General features: G+C 40.8%; 1 protein-coding gene across 1 annotated transcript in view; it reads left to right on the top strand.

The window, feature by feature from the left end:
* LOC117823305 (G patch domain-containing protein 8) overlaps nucleotides 1–24,902 on the top strand; it is a 43,462-nt gene that overhangs the window by 7,065 nt on the left and 11,495 nt on the right. Inside the window, exon 2 of the mRNA XM_034698450.1 lies at nucleotides 21,432–21,569. Coding sequence (XP_034554341.1) covers nucleotides 21,432–21,569 — 138 coding nt within the window. The remainder of the gene's footprint in view (nucleotides 1–21,431; nucleotides 21,570–24,902) is intronic.

A 24,902-nucleotide genomic window follows, 5' to 3' on the forward strand; every position in this document is an offset into this window, starting at 1 on the left:
TTAAGATAAAAAGAAATGTTTTAACAGCAGCTATAAGGTAGTTCAGTCTGGTGTCGCCTGGAAAGCTATTTAAAAGTCAGGGCCCTTAATGCTGCAGTCACTCACATTCATAAAGTGTAATCTTAATGCACGTACACACACACACGCACACACACCAGCTCAGCCATCAGGTCCTGGTGGAGCAGTTTGAGAGTGAGCAGGTGAGTGCTGCTGAATACTAAAGTCCTGTATGACTCGACCATTCCTGCTGACCGCTGCAAAGTGCTCCCACTGATCACCGCTAATGTCCTCCATCACAGTTTACACTCAACACTCAGGAGAGAGTGTGTGTGTGTGTGTGTGTGTGTGTGTGTGCGTGCGTGCGTGCGTGCGTGCGTGCGTGCGTGCGTGCGTGCGTGCGTGTGTGTGTGTTGGGGAGAAAGGTGGATAATTGGGACAGATGGGTGAGATAGGATGAAGCGAAAGAGGAGGGAGTTGGGTCGAGAGCGAGAGACGGTTGGCATCGATTTTAACACTCTCTCAAGCCTTTATTGACATTTCATTTAGCTAATGAATTCATTAGCGCTTCATAGCATAATAACCTCTACTTGATAACCAGGATGGTTCCCCAGAGGAAACGTTGCGTCTTTACTCTATGGCCTCAATATTTTCTGACTTCTCCAAACTCATTCTCACTCAGCCTTCTCTGATTTTTTGTCTCTGCCTCTGTTTCTCTTTTCCTCCACTCGGCAAGTTTCTTACCTGTTTGTTTGAGCTGCATTGTGTAACTTGTAAATGAACCCGTTGTTTGAGGTGACATTACCTGCCGCTCTTCTCAGCACGCTCACAGCAATGATAGAAAAAAAAAAAGGTAAAGGAAGGTGCAGTGATGTACAGGCGCATTCATCCCTGCCTATGTTTAGGTTGTCTTTGTGCTTCTGCTCGAGTGCAGCTGCTGGATCTGTGATGCTTGTTCACCTCCTGAGATAGAGATGATCTTTATTCAATTTACAGACGACAGACTCCTTCCTTATTTGTGTCTCTTTGACCCTGCGTTCACACACACACACAACCCTGACTTGAATGCATGAATTGAAGGAGCATTTAAACTTTACTTTTTCAATCACACAAAAGGGGATGTCTCTCACTGAAGACACATTCATCATCCTCCACGAGGGCTACAAGTGCAGACTCAAGATGCAGCTTTATGAATTGGAAGTGTTTGTTTATTTGTGTTTGGGTCTGATGCCTGCGAGGTAAAAATCTGCTTCTGTGGCAAAGCTGACCTGACCTGCATGAGCTGTGTGTGGGTGTGTGAGTACATTTGGAAGGTAAAGCGTGGGCTGAGTGTTTGGTAATAGTCTGTTATCACAAGAATAGCTGGAGCTGAATTTGTTGATTTCATATTTTCACCACGAGGCGTGCCAACATCATTAAAATGCACTTACTGGTATTAGATCTATGTTTTGAGTGACACACGTAGAAGCATCCGAGCGCACACAAGCAGACACAACAGATGGCCACCCTCTCATTTTGTACATTACCTCGGGACAGATGTTTGTCTGTGTGGTCATTAGTGATCGCAGCATCAGATAATTACCTGGAGACACAGCCGCACATAAACACACACACACTCACATACAATTAGTGAGTGTTTGATAATTAGGGGATGTTTGATGAACCATCTGGAACAGCGGCTCAGGTACAATCTGACTGACACGCTGCAAACAAAATCGTACAGAGGAAAATCTCAAATCATATCCGTGAATGTTCAAGGGGAAATAAATACAGTGGATGGAAAGACATCAGGTGGAAGATGAAGAGATGAGAGCGTTTTTGTTTAACAATCATTAGGATGTCATGTCTCTTTTGAAGCTGGATCTCATCCTCTTTTGTTCTCCTGGACTGTGCAACCTCGGTGTCTGCCTTTTCCCCTTTCATAGAACTACAATTTGCCTCTGCCGCCTTTCTTCTCATTCATTCACTTCTCTACCTTTCTCTGTTACCTTTGCTCTCATCCCTCTCTCCCTGACACTCCTCTTATCTGCCTCTCCTATTGCTTTTTATCTCATCTCTCTGCAGCCCATTCATTTTTAAGCAGGTCAAGGGTTCAACTGTTAAGGCCTTTGAGCCTTTGTGTGTGTGTGTCCGTGTGTAGGTGTGTGTTTGTGTGTACAGTGTTCCTATATAGGAGTTTGTGTGTGTGTGTAGGCGATGGAAGTAATATTGCAGTAGCAATAAGGCTGAAAAATCCTTGAAGGAATGAAAGAAAAGAGATGTGTGTGTTATTTGTTGGTCAGTGTTTTTGCTCTTCAATAACCTCCATTTTTCCCCTCTTTCTGCTGCTGTTTCTGTTTCTTCACTTGGGCTGTACTCTCACACAGGAGCAGATGTTGGGATGCAGTTATAGCTCCATTAACTCTGCATGTATACAGCATGTGTCTGCACTCACATGTGGGTGTGCACCTTATACATTTTGCACTTTTTTGCTTGAATTCCTGTGGACGTGTGCGTGTGTGTTTCTAGCACTGACATACAGGCCTGGGTTAAGAGCAGCTCAGACAAATTAATTATCTCTTCTCTAGAGAGATGACTCATTGAAACTGAGGCTGTGAACCAGCAGAGGACCGGGAATCTCTCTGAGCTTTGCAGAGACTCAGGGTTTGCTCTCATTGAAATAAGGCTTGATCCTTGAGATTATTTTTTTTTATTTCACTTTTCATATGCATGAGGCCAATTTATAAAAATAAGTGTGCCTGGAAAAGTTGAGCAGGCACACTGCATTTGTAGATCAAAGTGGCAGAAGGAATTTTAATGCATATGAGCAAGTTCCACTTCCCTGAAATCACTGATATAAAATCTAGACTTTCGTGTTTTGCATTGCTAAGGCTGACGCCAAGACACTTACACAGACCGCTTTATGTCAGAGCCTGATTGGTAAAACTGGAGGACTAAAATCATTATTTCAAACGTATTATGTAACATATGTATGGATGGTAATTTTGAGTTGAAAACATCATTAGGATGTGTGCGGTTGAGAAAGATTCAGGCTCTTTGTGTTGCAATAAATGTGTGACTCTATTCAGTCAATGCTGATATAACGTTGCTGCAAATTATCTTTAAAAATAGCTCATTCTCTGAAGTGAGGCTCACATGTTTCTGCTGTCTCAGCCAGGTTCTTCTATCACTCACCTTTCATCTCTGACCTCTGACTCAGAGCCCTGGAGAAAAATAAAGTGATGAAAGGTCAATGTTATGGGGTCAAGGATTCAAGAAAATGAAGGGGTTCATTTGAAATATTACCTCATTATATGCTATGTGGGAACTTCATACAGAATAGAGCATGCTTGTGCATACACAGTGAAAGAAACGTGATGAGTCGGAGGTTGATGAAAACTACATGTTTTATTATAATAACACTGTGTGTGCTCTCGTGTGTTCACTCTGCTCTGCTCTCATGTTTATGTATGGCGGTAGATAGGACCGACTAGGACATTCTGATAGCACAGGGTCGGTCATGCATCAGTAACAATGTATCAAATTATATCAGACTTACCTCCACCAGCAGTGCAGGGCCATGATGCCCTTATATTCCACACTAATAATTCATGTGTGCTTCGACCAGAATTCACATCAGCAGTGATGGCAAGAACAAGTTGCCACAATTATCCCGAGCAGCCGCATTCCTATGTTTAGCAGATTGGAGATGCCAGGCGCTCAGCTTAACGCAGTGCAGAAATGCCCTGGCCATGCGCTGCCAGTATGGCACGATCACAGTGGTCTGCAGGCAGCCTCAAGCTAGCAGCCACGAGGCCTTGGCTACCTCTTTTACATGGGCAGTGTGCCTGTTTCCTCTGTCTGTTTGTGTTTGTATGTTTGGCGTGATCGTGTTTGCTGGTTTCTGCATGAGTCTGCTATGGGGCCATCTTACCCTTGCTGTGAGGTATATTCTTACCCTGTGGTACGGGATTAGTCACAAGCCTGAATGGGAAGACATGGAAACAGCGGGAGGGGAGGAGAATAGAGGTAGAGGATGAGAGGATGAGAGAAGACGAAAGGAGGGGAAACCCCCACAAAGATGAGAAGGAATCTGTGGGTGGATTGTGCGAGTGCATGTGCGCCTGCCTGCTGCCTGCCATGGGTATTCATCAATTTCCCTAAGATTCTCCACTTTTTCTCTGCCATAAAGCCCCGAGGCAAGAAGTAAACAGAAACTCTGTAAGATCTGCTTCTCTTTGCTTTTTTTTTTTTTTGTTGCTTTTTTTGCTTTTTTTGTCATTTGTTTCAGTTGCTTCTCTCCACATGAAAAGTTAGCCACCCATATTTGTGTGTGTGATTTCTTGGATTACATATGCAGAACATGAACATGAAAGAGACATAGTGTGAGGACCGTGGGATGTTAAATATGTTGTTTGCATCTCAGAGTTTGCAGTTGTTGCGGCTGCCGAGCACTTAGTAAGACAAAGATTTGTGGTTTTTGAAAAGTTTTGAAAAAGGAGTGCGAGTCATGCACATTGCAAACGAAGCCGAACTGCATGAACCGTGTGTGTGTGTGCGTGCGTGTGTGTGTGTGTGTTTGTGTTGCTGTGCGAGCGTGTGAAAAACAGCAGCGTGTGATTTATGCAAATGAGTGTCATCGGCCGAGGAGGAGGCAGAATTCCCAAGCCTGATGAGTGGCTTAATGATTCATCAGCCTGGCTCAGGCAGGCATCAATAATGGATGACAGAGTGGGTCATGCAGGATTGCTCGCCCCTTGATTAAAGTGCTCCACAGCTAAATGCCTCACTTCCTCCTTTCCCCCTTCTTCTCACCCTACCTTGTGTGGGGATAAATACAAAAAAAGACCCACATTCTCTCACACATATACTTACACACGTGGTCTCATACTTACTCTCTTCATCTCTCTCTCCAAACAGCTTTATGTCATCTCACCTCTCACACACTTAATAAGCTCTCATCCCTTCTTCATCTCCTCACTCGGCTTCTTTGGTCTTAATCCAATCATGGCTGGTGAAAGAAGGAGAGAAAGAGGGGAGAGAGGAGAAGAAAGAGAGAGCAGGAGAGGAGGGAAAGGAGAGGATGTAAAAGCGTGGGAGAAAAAAAAAGGGAAAGAAGGCCACAAATGAATGCTTTATAATTTGTCCGTACAGAAATGGAACCTTTCTCTCAGGAGCTAAGACAGGAACATAAATGTTCGTTCTCACACAGAGCGGAGGGAGTCGTTTTCTCCCTGTCTCGCTCCCTCTCTCTCGCTCTCTTTAAGCTGTATGTGGGTGTTGGTGTGACAGGACAAATCTCTGTCTATTAGGAGACATAAACCTCTAAACCCAGAGCTACACGGCCATACATACTAATGCAGCCGTACACAGGGGTGGATAGAAGTTGGGAACGATAGCGAGGACACATGGAGAAAGGAGGAGAGCCGAGAGATGGAAGGATGTTGAAAGCAGAGGGAGTCCTGGCGGGATTACAGTCCCCCCGGCCAGCAATGGGTCTTAACTACAACACAATCTTTGAGCACAGCAAAACCAGCTTTAGCAAAGTCAGACTGATGCGTACTACAGAGTTTGTCTGCGTGTGTGTCCACTGTGCAAGCGCGATTATGTGAGATCAAACTGTTCATTTCAGCATCCACATCTGCGGTATCATTAGCTGTCCATTCACTGCCACTGTTATGTGCCAGAAAGAAGATCACTCACGCTTAATGGACACACTTGTGTTATCCCCCTTGATGGCACAAATGAACCCCACAGAGCGAAACATGCACACCACAAAAAATGTTTAACCCACTCTCCAAAGCCTCAAAAGAGACCGCAATCATACAGTACATGTCGGAAAGAGAGCAATCATTTCTGTATTCAGTGACAACAGCAGCCCATCACTCTCTCCCCCCTCACAGCCTGCCTCACCCCTCATCCTGGAGTTGGCGAGACTTAGACAAGCGTTAAGAAAGTAGCGTGTAATCTGCGATTGTATTAATCCTGTTCTTTAAATCTGTCACTTCCCCAAACTGATTACCTTCATCTTCTTAACTTGTCTTTCACTAATCTGTATCATCACACTGGCAGATTACAGTCCCAGTTTGATCACTTTAGCAGATACAGACACAATCCTCTTTGAAGCAGTCAATCAGAAGTCTTGTCTGCAGAGGCGGGTTGGGACTTTTTTTCGATTGGGGTGGTGTGTAGTGTTCTGTAAACGGTAAATAAGCTGTACTTTTGCAGTGCTATCTCTAGTCACCACTCAAAGTGTTTTTTCACAACATGTCACACACCACATTCACACACTGATGACAGAGGTTGCTATATAAAATGCCCATCAGTATGCACCTACTCATATGCATTCATAAACCACTGACCATACCCCTGGGAGAACTCTGAGGTACAGTGTCAAGCCAAAGAACACTGCGTGGACTGCTGGGATCGAACCACAAACCTTCTTGACAGACTACCACTAGGCCACATCTGTCCATGTCAGAGTAGCATGTTTCTACCATTTCTGTCTACACCATTCAAACGTATTTTTAACCAATAACAGCCATCACAAGGATTGATTTTACATGTTTTTTTAAATCTAAAAATTAAACACCAGATTGGCAACATAAAACCATTCATGCTTAATTCTGCTAAAACATGAAATGAAGACCTCAAACAGTCATAGTAAAATAAAATAAAAACAACAGTAGAAAACAATAACATATCACAAAAGCTGCTAGAAGCTTGCTGCAAGATAGACGAGTAAAATAGTTAGGACATGATTCCCACCTCTGACCAGGCAGAGAACCAATCAGAGCTCAGGAGTGGTAGCAACTGGAGTGGCCAATAAGACTCCAGAAGGGGGCGATGACCCACCTTGGCAATCCCCTGGAACTGCCCCCTGCTTATTTGGACAGAGCAAGTGCCAGTCTACTGTGTTAAAATATAAAGCCATTGTTAAGTGTATATTAAGTGCAGTTTCTTCAATGTCCAGATGCAGAGGAGACATCATCAAAGCCAATTTGAAAAGCCCATGTTCACAGGAGAATGAAACATGTTTACAGCCTGGTATAGAAATGATTGTGGAATCTTTAGTTCTTTTCTTTATTTCTGCCAACTATCCTGTTTTGATTATGTCAAAGCTAAGAGTTAGAGAAGGGGTGTGGCTAATTTGACTGAGAAGAGGGCATATTGTAGCTTTTTTTTTTGCTGGGCAGCTACGCTATGGGCCTCAGCTCCACCTCTTCGCCAGTTTCTGGCAATGTCGGAGGTCAGTTAGGCCCAATTTCAATGTCCTCCCTGAGCCCTGAGCCCTTCTTGACTTAATTGACGTCAGCTGGAAAGTGATTGAGGACAGGAGGCTGTAAGGGCTCAAACTGTAGAACTGGGAATGGGACATCACTTTGTCACTTCTCATGTAACCTGCATGACGTCATGTAGTTCACCTCAGCGATGTTAGGAATTTTTATTGCACAATATTAACTGTTCTCAAATTCGAGGCGCTTAAGGGACTGACTGTCTGATTGTCATGTGATCCAGGCTCTTACCGTGCAGACTGCTTAACCACACAATTTAAAATAGGCTATACCCATATTATACCCGCAAAATTGGTCTGGCCCAGTTCTGGCCCACAATACACTTAGACTCGGCCAACATACTGCAAAGAATGACGACCCTTAAGTGGCCCAGATATAGTTTGCCAGAGACGGCCCACACATGGGCTAGCTTAATCACAAGCTCAACCTTAAACGGCCCAGATGTGACATGGACCGATCTGGGCCACATACACCAAGCCACAATTGGGCCAGATGTGGCATGCCATCATATATACAATACCATCTTTGCCAGACCTGGCCCACACCCGGTTGACATAACACTTGCCATGCCAGCAGTCATCCAGCAGTGCCGGCTTGACGCCAGATCTGGCCCAGATCTATCAGACCAATTTTGCTAAGTGGGTATAACTATAAATATTTAAATTAAACTGTATACACATATGTGTGAAGATAAACAGATAAACTTGTTTTCTATATTTGTACTTACAGGCAAACTTTTTGTTCCTGTAATTTCATTGCAACTTTCATGCTTCTTTTTTACCGTTGCACTTTTTTAAAATTTCATGCTAAGGCGCTCGTTTACCCTTCCAAGCTCCCTGGCTTCCCCTGGGAATCCCGTGTTTCACGTCACAATGCTATGAACTATAGGTAATTTGCTTATGCTAAGTCTGCAAATATGCCCACTTAAAGAAAGGGGGCATAAAGGGCTCAAAAAGTCAATGAGAGATCCCTAACACACTTGAAGATTTGGCAGTGGGACAGCCCTAAGCCCTCACGGATTTAGCGGGAACTATCTATTCTTCATGTAATCATGTCTGTATGATAAACAGCAACGTGTATCAGCTGTAGATTAACATAACACGCTCTGAATCGATGTGGAAAAGTAAACAGAGATCGTAGCGGGACTGGAAGCAGGCGACCGGCTATCAGAGAGACCGCACCGCCCTCAGGCGTTTCGGCGGAGAATTGCTGCGCGACACGGACACATCGACGCACAAGTATGTGGGGCTCATGTCCGCGTCAGCCCCTGCTGCGTAGGGGAGACGCAGAAGTATAAATCAGCCTTTAGAGTCAGCATTTCTAATACAGCCACCATGGGCTGCGTAAAGCCTCTCTGGAAACCAGAGGGTGATGTCACTAAGACTGCATCCATGTTTTTCTAAAGGTTATCTACTGTACGATGTTTGTGTTCAGATTTTTTTTATTTTCAAGCTCATGTAACTGCATGTCAAATTATGTTTCTATAGCATAATGGTTTGTGGGTTCGTGTGTGTGTGTGTGTGTGTGTGTGTGTGTGTGTGTGTGTGTGTGTGTGTGTGTGTGTGTGTGTGTGTGTGTGTGTGTGTAGCAGTTTAAACACACTGTACATCAATTTATCCATGCAGGGTTTTCAGTTGTGTCTGTAATTTAAATGTCAGAAGAGTATGGTCCATGTAATTCCATTTTTTCTGCCAGCTGAGAGAGCAAAGCATTTCAATACTTGAGATGACATTTAGTGGGAGAAGAGAGAAGCTTCTGTAATAGGCACACAGATGGAAGGACATGTAACTGACAAGTGCTTTTAATGCATGAAAGAGAGTAACAGATTTGGGAGAGGAACTAAGAGAAGCTCCTAAAATATCACAAAAGACTACAAGAGAGGCAAAGATTTAAATGAATGAGAGGTGGAGTGAAGGTGGTGGAGAGGTTGAAAGTATAAGAGAGGGCTGCATCTCAGCAATCAGGCACTCCAATGCTTTTTTCATGTTATGTTCTAATCTAGCAGAAGCATTAAAAGAGAAACTAAACACTGTAAGTAAAACAAAATGAAAACTGAAGTGTAATCACATTCATATGTGGGAAAGGGAAGATAATTCCTTTGATTCCTTTATGACATTGGTTTTTGCTCTCTTTGAGTGAGTGAAGAGCAAAGAGAAGGAAACCTCCAGCTTTGGAAAAAAAAATTCAAGTCCCTGAGGAGCACATCGAGTGAGTGGCAGGATCATAAAAATACATTAGCAGACACAGAGGAGACCACAGTTTGTAGAGCGCTCGGGTATTTTAGGAATTCGCATGCACGCTTTCATGCTTCTGTCCTGATCCAACCCAACACGAGTTTTTATCCACAAACCAGCTGAAAAACCAACTTTGGGTCATGTTTGTTCAAGTGCAGAAAATGTTTTAAAAAGTCCTCTGCTTTTTGTTTGTGTGTGTGTGTGTGTGTGTGTGTGTGTGTGTGTGTGTGTGTGTGTGTGTGTGTGTGTGTGTGTGTGTGTGTGTGTGTGTGTGTGCACGCACGCGAGTGCGTGCGTGCACTCAGTTTAACTTGTATTGCACGAGCAAGAGGCCGAGCCAACATTGTATTCGGAGTTACTCCAAAGCAGAAAGATTGAGAGGGGAGAGGGAGGGTGTTGAGAAGTGGATGGATTTTAAATGTGGCCTTGTAGGACTGATCCATGAAGCAGTACATGAATAACTATGTGAAAATAAGTAAGCCCTGTTGACTGGGAGAGAGGGAGAGAGAGAGAGAGAGAGAGAGAAGAGGAGAGGGAGGGTGGATGGACTCTTTGGCCTTGATTGTGATAGACAGGGAATTAAATTTTGATTGCGCACTGAGTGATCGTTTGGTCGGGCCTTGCGACTAATCAGAGATTTACGACTTGAACAGGAGAGTGGTGCCATTTGTCCGTGCCACAGGCTTCCTGCTGTTGCCCTACATAAACACAATGCAGTTATTTTTTGGTCTTTTCACCACTGTTTCCTCTTGTTTTTCACCTTCTTTTATAGATGGCTGGGATATGTCACACATTATATAAGGAGTCAGGATGCTACCCTATGGCATTCTCTCTTTCTTTTGGACCTAAGGGCCTTTAAACTTCCTCTTTTTGTTAATCTACTGCAGTTGACTACAGAAGTGTTTAGAGCTCATTTATTTTTTTACATGCACAGCACTGTTTATTTACTGTTAACAAAGCATAAAAGCAGCACTTACTGCAGCCTCAAGTATTTAGATGGTGACATATTTTCCGTATCTTTTATGCACCCTGGCAGATTATATTTAAAAGGAAACAAAGACTCCTGGTTCAAATGCTGGTTTTGAGCTTCAAGTGTGTATGAGTGTTCATATTCATTCAGAGCGAATTATTTAAAACTTGAATATTTCTGTTTGAGAATCAGGCAAGTTCTAAGAAAGGTAGTGATCTTTGTCTTAGAGATGAACAAACTGATGTGTTTTTAAGATGAAAGAGTGAGCATGTCTTACCTGACTGATGACTGATTTTGTCGCAAAAGGCCTCATAAAACAAGAACAGCAATGAGAGGGGAGATAACATCTTAAATCCCTTAGCTTGAGTCTGCAGGTGGATACTAGGGCTAACAGTATCGGTGTAGTGCTGGCACAGGGCAGAGGGTGACACAGGAATTTCTGCAGCTTAAATAAACAGCCCAAACCAAAGGATAGTTTGTCAGGTGATTGTGAGAATGGGAAATCAGTCCAGTACAAGATGCCTGCCTAAACTAGCACCAAGGCATGGCTCTTTTTTAAATCTGATTTGGATTTAGAAGCCTTAAAACTAGAGGGGCCTGGGCTTCACTTATCATGATGAAGACTGCAAGGCTTGCAAAATTTATACAATGTCTTGTCTAATTACAGAGGCAGCTCAATTTTTTAGAATACTGCGAAAAAGTGCAATATTTTCCATCAGTTATTTAACCCTCCTGTTATGTTCGTTTCTCTGGAACAGCAATGATGTTCCTATAGGTCAATTTGACCAGGGGCATATTCAATTATCCAAAAGTGTCAGAACCCCAAAATCCCAATACACTTTTTGTTTTATCTAATTTTTAACTCCATTTCTAACCATTTGAATCAAGATTTGGTCCATTGGTGTTCTTTAATTCTCACAGATCATGGTTCAATGAGGATAACTCAAAATAAAATTAATGTTACAACATTTTTTTAATGTACATTGGAAAGCCCTACATACAAATACAATAGTTTTACATGACATACATTTTTGTTTAATTTATTTTAAATTTTGAATATTTTTATTTTTAATGAAGTGATGTGGATAAATTAACATGACTCTTCTTTTGTCACATTGCCCAGATTTTTATGCTGCATTTAGCTGGTTTGGAAGGCATATATTGCCTAAGATAGACTTTTAAAAGGGTCAATTTAGGTTTATTTATTCTGGACTTATTACATGTAAGCTAAAATGTTTCAAGCATTTTTCTATTTCAATTTCCATAGTTATGGCCTACACCTCAAAAGATGTAAAAAAAAAAATACACATCTTAAAAAATGTTATGTCTTTTGGTGACATTGGTCTTTTACATGGGACCTGATAGGAGTGCCTCAGCTTTTGCAGGCAGTCTCAAGTGGAAACCTGAGGTACTGCAGATTTTTGCATTCATTGCAATCATGTTCCAACATCCGTAGTTACTGTTTGTTAAATCATTCTGCTGAGGTGTTGCATGATGGGTCGACTGTAGTATCTAGGGACTCAGAATCAGGTTATTTTAGCTTCCACTGTACCAGCCATGATAGTTATTATTGTAGCTTGTTTTCTCATGGGTCCCTCAACCCCTTCTAAGTGCAATGTTAAATCAGGTTTCCTTTTACAGACAGCAGTATGCACTTTAACTGATGGTTATTGTTCCATTTAAAATGCCAAATAACTGAGTATGGGTCTAATACAATAAAAAGAAAAAAGTGTTTTAATGCAGAGAGATAGATCTGGCCTATCCAAGTCCCCCACAGGGGAACAGTCCAGACTGAAGAACAGGATTTAAGATAAAATGTAAAATAAACATCGGGTGTAGGACTGTCAGTTTAAGGATAAATCCCAGGGAAAAGCGGTCCTCATTTTAACACGGCAACATGGAGCGCTGGATGAATTAGCAAATCTAATGCCTTCATCATTTATTTATTCTGTTTGTTACCTGCACACTGCTTCATTTTTAAAGGTCACAGAGAGATGGAACATTTTGTTATAGTTTGAACAAAACACAAGTAAAAAGATAAGAGTTAGACAGACACTGGTGATTCATGATGAAGAGGCTGCTGTTTAAGATAGCATGCAGTCCATGCAGAAACACAATGAGTCAGGACCCACCTGAGTCTGGATTGGGGGCACATTTTGTACCACTATGCATTCTTACATTCTGAATCATTTCAACCTGTGTGGTGTTTCCTCTGCAGAGCTGGTTTCTGGCAGCCTGTGAGACGACGTAGCTCACTGGTGCTAACACATCTGCTCTTTTGGCTGCATGAAGAGCATAACAACTGTATCCGTAGTGGACACATCTGCGGCTTTAGCCACCATTGTTCCATGTACTTATCAAAGCGGTACTGTTGTCTGGCTTTAATGATCTGGAGCGAACAAAGATCTACAAACAGGATCAGATGGTTTCACATGCTTGCACGTGAAAACACACACATCAGATGAATAAATGGGTGTAAGCTGGCCGTGGAGAGATATTAAAGACAGTCTGGGGAGATGCATTAGGGCTGCAAATGTCACCTCATTAACACTCAGATATCAGGTTTGGCAGCCTGTCTTTGTGTGTGTGTGCATGTGTGCGAAAGCGTGTCTGAAGCTGAGATCTGCAGGTCATTACAGTAACAAGCATCTTAGCCCTCAGGTCAGCTGTCATTAACTACAGAAGAATGGCCAGAAATCATCAGACTGTCGCACTGCCAGACTCTCCTCTTGTGTATGTGTGAACAAACGTGTGTCAGACAGAATCACAGGACCTCTTCAGAGACCGGTAGAGAAGAAAACAAGACATCACATATGTGTAAATAGACTGAAACTGGGGGACAGAGCAGGAGACAAACAGATTTACGGAATTTGTTTTTAGCACAAATGCAATAGTTTCAGTGGCCAAGTTAGAGTGATAATTATAGCAGAAGATAATTAAAGGCTTAATTGGGCTTGATAAACAGTTATGAATTGTTTATTGAATTGTTCTCAGAAGGCACAGTAGCAATTAGAAGTTCTCTGAATTCAAAAACATTTACCTCTTCACTGTTTGTCCCCATGTCACTCCTACCTCCTCTCCTCTCCTCTCCTCTCCTCTCCTCTCCTCTCCTCTCCTCTCCTCTCCTCTCCTCTCCTCTCCTCTCCTCTCCTCTCCTCTCCTCTCCTCTCCTCTCTTCTTTTCTTTTCCTCTTCTTTTCTTTTCCTCTCCTCTCCTCTCCTCTCCTCTCCTCTCCTCTCATCTTTTCTTTTCTTTTCTTTTCTTCTCCTCTCCTCTCCTCTCCTCTCCTCTCCTCTCCTCTCCTCTCCTCTCCTCTCCTCTTCTCTTATCATTTCTTTTCTTTTCTTCTTTTCTCTCCTCTCCTCTCCTCTTTTGCTTCCTGGAAAGTAAAATACAGAGACAATATTTTGACCAAAGACAGAAAGATTTGTACGCTTATTTTAAATCATTGAGATAAAACACATTTACAAATAAATGGGTAATTTTTATATTTTGGGAAATTAAAATATCTCTTTAAATGATCATTAATATAATGCAACACTGTATTGTCTTTGTAACAATGATGTGTGTATTATTTCACATCTTTTCCAATTTAGTGTACAATATTACCAAATTTTTCTAAAAATATAAAACAGTAGAAATGCCTGCATAACGCACACTGAATACCATGGCCCAGGGGGAAGCATGCTGTGAGTCAGTTGTTGCCCATCACCAGTGGTGCTTAGTAATGTATATAATTTTATATAAAGGTTTCGTGGCAATATGAGTCAATAATGCTAAGTGTTTTTATTCGTTTCCACAATTTCTTAAACTATGATTCCATAAAAAAGTCAGCCATATTCATGCACTTTCTCCTCCCTTCAGTACAAGTTCTCTTTAGTAGATGTGAATATATTTGAACAGAGATAATCTGTTACTACCATTAATCTCTCTACTGGGCTCTCTTCCTCTCACTCTGTGGATTTTATTATGCTTGCTGAATGTTATTATGGCCTATTTTTTTTGCTACTTTGGATATGATCTGAATTTGATACTGAACCAAGTTTGCAATTAAAACTGGTGTTGCAGTCCTGGTAACAATTATCACATCTGATCAGTTTCATCTCAGTGTGTCCGAGCCAGCATGGTTAATAGATCTGAGGAGGCACGAATTAAAACGCTGCAAGCTATAGTACTCAAGTGCTCACCACTCACATTTAGTTTTCCACACATACTGATGAAAGCCCAAAAAGGAAGAGCTAAAAGAGGAAAGGAAATATTGCTTTGTCTATTTCCATACACAAGTTTAGGAAAAATAAAAACTATTGTAGTACTTGAAGATCAAATTTGATATTTTGTGTGTCGATCAGTTCATGTTGTAAGTAAATAAGCTTCTTCATCCCCTCTGCTTCTTTATTCAGATAAAACTGCCTTTTTCTACCACAGTGAAAGCCCACTTGTTTGATCGTTTTAAAGATCTCTCCTTGATATATATCCCATCCATCTATCCTGTTACTTTAACAATAAATACATCAAATACAGCAAGCAACCCTCTCTGAAAATGCTGTGTCAGAGTGCCCGTACGGTAAAGTCTGCTGGCACCAGAAGTCCTCCCTCACACTCGCTCTAGGTTGAGTCCGGCCATCCATGAAAATGCTGTTCAATATTTAATTACAACCAGCCAGAAGGTGACCAGTGAGACGAGTGGAACTATTTAGCTCAAGTACAGTATAAGTGGCTAAACACTATTTTCATGTAATTGCTGTAATCATAACAAATGATGGGAAAATTGAACAGCAATTAACATGATTAAGTTGCTATGGATTATTCTTATCTGTAGTCTTTATATGGAAATAGCATTGTTTTTCATATCTTCATAACCATTAACATTAAAATAAGCAGAATAACGTCTTATTCAGTATTAATGCTTTTTTTTTTTTTTTACAATATTTGCTCGTGTTTTTATCACATTTTTTATCAAGGTCCTGTTGAAATGAACAATGGTGGCACTTAGATTTAAATGGGAGTCACATGCATTCACATATTTAACACAAACTATAAGAGATTTGTCATTTTTTAAAGCAGAGAAACAGCAAACTATTGAAAGTACAGTGTGCAATATATCCAAGGGACTTTGGGCAGAGTTCAGGACGGACCAGGCTTCTGGACTTTGGACATCTTCAGGTTTGAAGAGCTAAAGCACTATGTATGGAGTATGGACGCCCCAGCTTTGAAAATGTGGATAGAGGAGCTTTCGGGCAGCATTGGACTGGAGAGACTGACATACATTGCCAAAGGAGAACTTAGAGAGATTTTATTCAGCTCTGGGAGCCATACATGGCTATCATCAGGGATGTTAACGTGGTGCTGTCTCTAAAAGAAACTGTGGGAATCACAATTGGCTAATTTAATTTAATTTAATTTGCACACTTGCCAATTGATTTTGATACGGGTGTATTGTTTTTTTGTGTGTGTATGCTGAATGAGTCTTTGTCTATGTTCTTGACTTAATGAAAAAAAAATGTCAATAAACATATTGTGGAAGAAGAAAAAAAAAGTCTAGTCCTCAGAATTAGAATAAATACTGTTCCTTCATAAAAAAAAAAAAGAAAGTACAGTGTGCATTTTATTTTGTGAGGGATTTTTGTAACAGGGTTCATTTTGTTCACCCTGATGGACAAAGCGGTACCTTGAATCTCTTTGAAGGCCTCACTCTGTATTTCTTTAAAGTCGTGTTCTCTAATGGAAATCCTCAACCTGCTTCCTCATTTATGTCAAATGTATCACTAACTGTGAATCTTTGCTGTGGAAAACATCAGACAAAGGTGGTTAATGCAGTGTGTTGTAACTGTGTAACTGTGTCTTACACATACCCAACAGCAGTTATTACCAGCACTAAAAATGATCATATAGAGCTCATCAATCTTGCTGCTGATGGTCTTTTTTGTTTTGTAGGTGAGAAAGAGAGATCAGTATAAATGTAAATCTATTTCATCACCACATAAAAACTAATCTTTAAATCAAAGTCACTTTAGAACGAAAGCATTGCAGTTGAAAATTGCAAATTGCATTCCCATTGTTTGTATTATTTGCGTGAATATGCACCCTTTAAACCCACCATTCAGCTCCATTGGTGCATATTATCTAATTTCTTTATAACTTTCTACAAACAAACGTTTAGCACAAATTCATACCAAGTTTTTGGCTGAACCTTATATCCCATATTAGGGGTGTAAAGATTCACTCTGATGAGACATCATGGTAAAATCTGTGCTAGGATGCTAGCACATTTTGCTGCCACAACTAAGTGAAACCCATGGTTATCGCAGCATCCATCTATGGCCTGTTGTTTGGGGATTTATCTCACTGTGTTGTTGGGAGTAATGGCTTATGGTTAAAATATCCCTGCCATGTTACAAGATACTCAGCAGCCAGCATTTTGCCAAGTGCATGCCAAAAATGTATGCCAATGGTTGCAGACTAAATCATACTAAATCGCTCTATGCTTTAATTAATTGCCTCTGAATTTGATTACAGCCTATGCATTGTTGTATAGCTTCAGATTTGATGGTCTTGTACAGGAGAGAGGCACATTCTATCTCACGTGTTTTTTTTAGCAAACTAAATCACATGATTGATCAAAATTTCAGATGCAGCGTTGGACTATAAAGTACATCAAGCCTTACTTTTCTGTACCTTGTAAAAAGTTGAGTTAGGTTAGTGACAAACACAGAATGGCATTTGAGTCCAGTTTCAAGTCCCCAGAGTTCAAGTCTGAATCCAAGACATGAAATAAAATCCCTAGTCGAAGTTGAGTCCCAATTAAATTTTATATATAAGGAAGACCACTGTTTCACTCTAGTGTTCTGTATAAATCTGGACAGACTGCATGGGACATTTTTTGATCGGTAGAAAATACATTTCATATATTTTGTGCATGGGGAGAAGCACTCATTGTTTCTGCTGGACTGGGACCACTGCAGGTGTCTAATACACTTAGAAAATCCTTGCTTTTTAACCCAATTTTAACCAACCAAACATCTTGGACCTAGTGGCTGAGTCACTTTAGAGGCTAACTTTACCGTTAGCTATCTGCACACTAACAGTAATAAACTGTTATGTACGGCTCCTTAAGGGTTCTGTCCCTTGTGTCTCTCTGGCCACGCCTCTCTCTCTCTGCCGGCTGTGCACCTGGGTGCGATTGGCGCGCAGGTAGTGGGAGAGGTATGAAAAGAGTGGCAGAGGGAGCTGGTCACTCTCTCACAGCGGAGGGCTCGTGCCTGAGGAAGGGTTTGGGTTGTTGTTTTCCTTTGTCCTTCATTTGTTTGTTGTGGTGCGTGTTTTTGGTGGTTACAAATATGGTTATGTTTGTTTGTTCTGTTATTTTGGTCTGGGGATCTCCGGTAGTCTAGTTATTGGTTTTCTTTTTCCTTAGGGTTTAGTGTCTTGTAATTTCCAGGTTAGTTTAGGGTTAGGTGCTGAGAGCGACAGTCCGTTGCATGGCTGGCCCAGCACCTCTCCATCTTTTGTTCTGTTTGGCAGGGTCTCCAGCCCCTTATTATTTTCCCTGATTTCTTTTGATTTCACTGGTTCTTTAATTTGGGAGGGGATCTCGCTGACAAATAAAGCTTTGGTTTTGATTGGCATCTTTGAGTGGCGTCCCTTCTGTTCTCTTTGTATGTTACGGTCTCCTTTATTGAGCCTGTACAACATTGTTGCTTGGACGGCCGTAACAAAACAGTCCACGTATACTTAAGCATCTCACTTACTTATCTAGGTTCTTCCTGGACAGATGTCTGTTGAAGTTTGAGGTTGTTCCCGTCTTCTCTTCAATGGTTCTAAAACATTTTACACTGCTCTTGCTTGCACTTGTTGTAAAATCTTTGAAAATTAAACACACAATTTGTGGCACCTTTTTGGGCGCAACTACTGCTAACAAGACAGCACGTATATGCGCATGAGGGTGAACACACTTAAGCCTTTGCTCCAAACTGAACAGATCATAAGGACCTTATTAGATAAGAAAAAAAAACACTTTTAATCAAATAGGTCGTCTCCATCAAGACAGTCAAAGCTGGAGTCCAAGCCCAAGTCTGAGTTATCAGTGCTCGAGTACTACGACACTGCATTATGGAATGTTTACTGATTTCTGTGAAGATCAGCAGACTTTAATCCTAAAATTATCAGACAGAAGATTATAAAAAAAATCTTGGTTCTGCTCATCTGAACTCCCAATAACTGTGTGCAATAAACTTGCAGTTAAAAGGATCACAGTTGGGATTTTTGTGCTATAAAAATCCAACATCCAAAAAACCAAGAGGGCAGTCAAATAGGTACGAATGCAATGACAGGGTGATTGCATCAGAAAGGTGCCCCCAGTTTCCATCTGCAGAAACTCAGAGAGATTTCTCAGAGGACCCAGTTTTTTTTCTTCTTCTTCTTCCTGAGGATTTTTACATGAATATATTGTGTATCATTAGTTTCCAACGCTCACATTCGCAAGCCCTGACAGACCACGTGTGTAAAAACACTTTAAGCGTGACCGGTTCATTTCCACACAAGCTTAAGACATTGAATAACATGTGTGTGTGTCTGAAACCCCGGTTATGGCTCATAAACACTCTTATTTGTTGGCATAATTTCAGCTATGAAGAGGGATAACATGGCACTTCTCCCACAAATTGAGGATAAGCATGAGGAGAAAGAGAGAGAGAGAGAGAGAGAGAGAAAAAAAAGCATTCACATTCAGAACCGCGCACAAACTCACACACATAATCATGCAAACAATCACTGTCTATTCAGGGCTGCAGCAGATATCACTTGTGCTTTCTCTGCAAACAGATTTATGCTAGTGAGGTAAATTGAGGTCTAGATTAATTTAGTACTGCTGTATCAGGTTGACAGACTGAGCGCGACTGTGCATGCATAAATGTGTGTGTTTGTGCTGGATGTACTTCTTTGTGTGCTTCTATGCATTCTGAGTTGGTGTGTAAGGGTAGGAGTCAGATAAGGTCTGTACATTTGAGGCAAATGAAGCTTCTCATGTTTGATTTCACTATTCTGCTGGAAAATGCAGTACAGCTTGTCAAGATTCCTTCTGACATAAACAAATGACTTCTGAGTTCACACACACACACACACACACACACACACACACACAGAAAACACACAGATGAACACACATTTCTGCTTTCATTCATTTACACCTTCCCTCATGTACGTACTCCCATCTTTCTGTAGACATTTTTCCTTGTTCACAATAATTTCTTTGACAGTCTCTGGAAAGTGAGAAGAAAGGGTTAGGGGGAGGAAAGGCGAGTACACACAAACATAAACACATGTAAACACATACTGTATAATGAGTGTGAGTCGACGGGCACTCACACAGCTGCTGTAATCTTGTGTAAGCCCAAAGGTTGACAATTACACAGGATTCATTATCTCAATCTCATCACACCAGCAGCACTCACAGGAAGGGTGCTCTCCGTGATTGGATCATTTCCTGGTCGTGACTTAAGCCTGCGAGGCAGATCGATACCATGCTCACACACACATAGCAGCACAAGATCAATATATATTAGTTACCTTTCTGTGGATTTAGCCTTAACAGAGTCCTGTCAGCCTCCACTCCTCTTCACTCACTCTGAGTAGAAACCAGACTCACCTGGATGTAGCATTTATAGGCATAGAAACTGATGGCATGCACAACAGGGACTATTAGATGCTGTGGTAATGATACTACTGAGGTGTTGGTGCGTGTGTGTCTGTGAGGGCACACAGGGGTCACTTCTCCTCTTTGCAGCCTTCCTATCCCGCTCTCTCTTTCCCCCTCACCTCTGCTTCGGTGTGCAGGCATATTACTGAAGCAAATTGAGGCCAATAGACTCTGTCACCACATGACCCAGGGCTCACCAAACAGAAAAAGGAGCACGCCAGCAAGGGAGAAACCGCCAAATAGAGGGGATAAAAGGGGAGATAAAGGGAAGGAGAGAATGTGCAAGTTGGAAGAGGAGGAAAGAAAGGCTTGGATGGCAAGAAAAGAGAGGAAGGGGAGAGAGAAAGAGCCAGGAAGTGGACAAAGGGACGGAAAAGAAACAGAGAGGGAGAGAAAGAAGTGACAACCTCAAATTAAATTCCCATCATGTCAGTGTAGAACAGAATTCAATAGTGTTTATTGGCAGCCCCCAGCCTCAGGGAAATTACATTCTGAAGCAGAGCATGGCATGAATGCACACACACACACACACACACACACACACACCCCTCAACACACACACACCCCTCAACACACAAGCACACACATCTATTGTACAGTGTGCATGTCTTAGGACCAAAAACCCTCTGGCTGATGTAAGCATGTGGACAAGCTTTTTATCCCCTGAGGACCATGTGCCATTTGTTCAGAACTTGTGTGTGTGTGTGTATTTGTCCGCCCATGTTCTATTTACATACTTTTGTATGTGTGTATTGTTTTCCGGTACTTCCTCTCCACTACATGCACTATTTTGCTGCTGCACGGTAGTCAAAGTTGTGCAGTTTTTCTGCCTGTTTGGCTGTCCGCCGTGCACAATGGCCATTCTCTGCAGTCAAACTTTGGACGATTTGCCATTACAGTACAAACACAGGTTTTTATTATAGTGGCTGTATTAAATGTGTCCCCAGGCTCAAGTTGCCACGAGCACAGGCTTTCAATGCCTTTGTCCAACCTCCAGCTACAGCAGCAGAAAGTGCAGGGTGCTTTAATGGGATGCCGTTTAACAGTTTTATGCAGAGCACATGTAGAGGCTATTACTGCTGATGTCTCTGGGATGCAGATTTGCTCTAAATGGCTAACAATCTGCCATTCCTTCAACCCCCCCTACCCTCCAACTCCTCTCCTCCTGCTCTCCATCTCCCCCCCCTAACCCTTTATGTCTCTGTCTGTTTACGCCTCTATCACAACTCACTCTCTCTCTCATTTTGTCTTTTTTTCTGCAGGAGCGAGCAGAGAGGGCTTTGGGCTGCTCAGCGGAGGATCTGAAGGCTCTTTTCTACTGCGAGCTGTGTCACAAGCAGTACCTCAGACACCAGGAGTTTGACAACCACATCAATTCCTACGACCATGCTCACAAACAGGTACACATGGATGCACCTGCACTACAGCCACAACACATATATTATGTAACAGCATGCAAAACAGACTCTTACAGGTGAGCAGGTATCTTTTTAGCAACTCCTGTCATTGCGTTTGGAAGTGTTAGTGATACGTATGTGTTGATGGAAAGCTCCTTTTAAATTTCCATGTCAATGTGCCCATTGGCTGCAGTTTCCCAGCAGGTAACAGTAAGAGTGACAACCACATCATCTCTTACAAGCACATACACAGCAGGGAAGCAGCTCATCTCCAGACAGATGCGCACACTAACACATTGTGTACACACAAACTGCTACATCTAAGGTAACTTTACTAATCCACACAGAGACAGTTTAGTCACAACAGCTTTGAAGAGGTAACATTTTTCTTCAGAAATATGGCAACTATTTTTCTGAATATTCCATGACAATATGGCCTTTGAATAAGAAATAAAAAAAACTTATTTGGTCAAAAAGAATGTATTAGCACTTCAGCTAAAAATCCCAGTGAGTACTAACCAGGATTTCAACACAGGCTGAAATCAGGTCTGGACACCCAAGACCTAATTTCCTTTTTCAACCAGCTTAACCCTCGTGTTATGTTCGTTTCTCAGTAACAGCAATAATGTTCCTGGGTCAATGACCTGGGGCACATTTAGTTATCCAAAAGTATCAGAACCCCAAAAAATCCCGATACACTTTTTACTCCATTACTAACCATTTAAATCTAGATTTAGTCCATTGGTGTTCTTTAATTCTCACAGATCATGGTTCAATGAGGATAACTCACTCTAACTCACTCGTTTCTCATTAAAATTCATGTTAAAACTTTTTTAATGTACATTGGAAAGCCCTAAATATAAATACAATAGTTCTACATGACATAGATTTTTGTTTATTTTATTTTAAATTTTGATTATTATTATTTTTTTTATGAAGTGATGTTGAGAAATTAACACAACTCCTCTTCTGTCATGCTGCCCAGATTTTATGCTGTATTTAGCTGGTTTGGAAGGCATATATTGCCTAAAATATACTTTAAAAGGGTCAGTTTGACCCGCAACATAACAGGAGGGTTAAATATGATTCCTGCACTGTACATCAACAAGTCAGAGACACTATTTTTAATTCATGATATTGTTAAATTGTTATTTTTTTCCTGCAGTAGTTGAATTCCTTGCAATGCAAACACATTATTGCAATATATTTGATTTTCATACAAAACTATAACTATGGTACATTATAGTGTGAGATGTTTACAAGAGTGTTCAGGGAAATAGTAAAAGAAGCAGTTTAAAACATTCACCACAGAAGAAGAAAAAGAAGACTGTGCATGAGCCTGTACTTGTTGATGTTTCATACCTAACAGCAGTTTGTCAGCGATGAATCCAATGGCTCACAGTGGAAGTGATAGTTTGAATCATGGTATCATATCCAACTGGCGGTGTTTCAGTTTCGTTGGTGCCTGTGATGCATTTTAATACATCCATGTTATCTGCAAAATATTTGAGATGTGACATGCAAACAGCATTAACATGTGTGTGAATGTGATGACTTTAGTAATAGAAGCAGACTTCCCACTGAAATCTGGTCTGAACATAGACGTTCAGTCAACATATTCACTTAGACCGTGAAAAGCTTCAAATTATGTACCAGTTTACATTCACCTTGGCTACAGACGACTTTTGAACATCTTTTTAACAGAAAGAAGCTCACTGGGATCAAATAAGGAAATGTGTGTTTTATGTTATACTCACTGTAAGTGAACAAATGTGTTTTCCATTTACTCAAAAGTATTTCAGGGACGAAGACAACTGTACGTTCTCTCAAGTTTGAACTTTGGAGAACTCTCTGTTAAAAGAACAAAATGAACAACTTTGAGTAAAATTAACTTAACCCTGGTTTTAAAAAGAGAGATGCTGCATTAAAAAAGTCAACTCTAAAAGCACAACATTTTTTCTTCCATATAATCACCAATTTATTTATTTATTTTAACCTTAATTTAGGACGGAAGAAAGGAAGAAAGGAAGAAAGAAAGAAAGAAAGAAAGAAAGAAAGAAAGAAAGAAAGAAAGAAAGAAAGAAAGAAAGAAAGAAAGAAAGAAAGAAAGAAATTATTAACTTAACCCTAAAAGCGATTCTTCTGGGAATGACAAACTTCACAATGTTTAACCAACAAAGGTCTTGAATGCCATACCATGTTTTAAATCTGATCTCAAAAAGTGAGGATAAAGAATAATCTCAGGCAGGTTTTTGCAAGCACGGCATTCCTTTTTAAATTAGGGATGATAAAAAAATCAAATGATAAAGTTATTATAGTACGACAAATGATTAGGATCACATTAAGGAAGAAAAAATAATAAAATTTCAAGAATAAAATTGTATACCTACAAGAATAAAGTCATAAATGAGTTTATTCTCATATATTTAAAAAAAGAAACTAAAATGTATGAGATTAAAGTTGTAACAATACGTAAAAAGCTGTAAACATACTTATTAAAGTTGAAGGTTTATGAGAATAAATTTGGAATCTAAGGACAATTAAGTTGTAGTTTTATAAAAAAAAAAAAGAGAAGTCATAATTGCAGACCACGGTTAATCTATCTGTAGGCTCAAACAACAGAGGAGCAGCCAGCTGCACTAAATGAAAAATGTGGATCATCTTGTGAAGTTGAAGACAACAGCTGAGGACAAACAGTGGTTGTAGAGGAGTGCACAGGCAGTCTGTTAGCCTGTTATTCTTCAAAACAGAAAGCTTCTTGCACAACCGATTCAGAATCCTGATTCTGTGTTGCTGATGTGCTAAAAGATTGAAGTTATTGTGAACCCTATACTAACCTATAATTTCACAAGATGCTTCCTGTTTTAGTTCAGGCGGCTGCAGGTTGCTTTAACCCTCGTGTTATGTTCGTTTCTCTGGAACAGCAATAATGTTCCTGGGTCAATTCTACCAGGGGCATATTCAATTATCCATAAGTGTCAAAACCCCCAAAAAATCACAATGAACATTTTTCATAATCTAATCCTTAACTCCATTACTAACCATTTAAATCAAGATTTAGTCCATTGGTGTTCTTTAATTCTCACAGATCATGGCTCAATGAGGATAACTCACTCGTTTTTCATTTAAATTCATGTTAAAACTTTTTTTTAGTGTACATTGAAAAGCCCTAAATATAAATGCAATAGTTTTACATGACATGGATTTTTGTTTATTTTATTTTAAATTTTGATTTTTTTTTGTTTATGTAGTGATGTTGATAAATTAAAAAGAGACACCTCATCTGTCACATCCAACACAGATTTTTATGCTGCTGGTTTGGAAGGCATATATTAC

This window comes from Notolabrus celidotus, chromosome 12 (genome assembly GCF_009762535.1).
Source record: "Notolabrus celidotus isolate fNotCel1 chromosome 12, fNotCel1.pri, whole genome shotgun sequence".
In the NCBI taxonomy this organism is placed as follows: domain Eukaryota; kingdom Metazoa; phylum Chordata; class Actinopteri; order Labriformes; family Labridae; genus Notolabrus; species Notolabrus celidotus.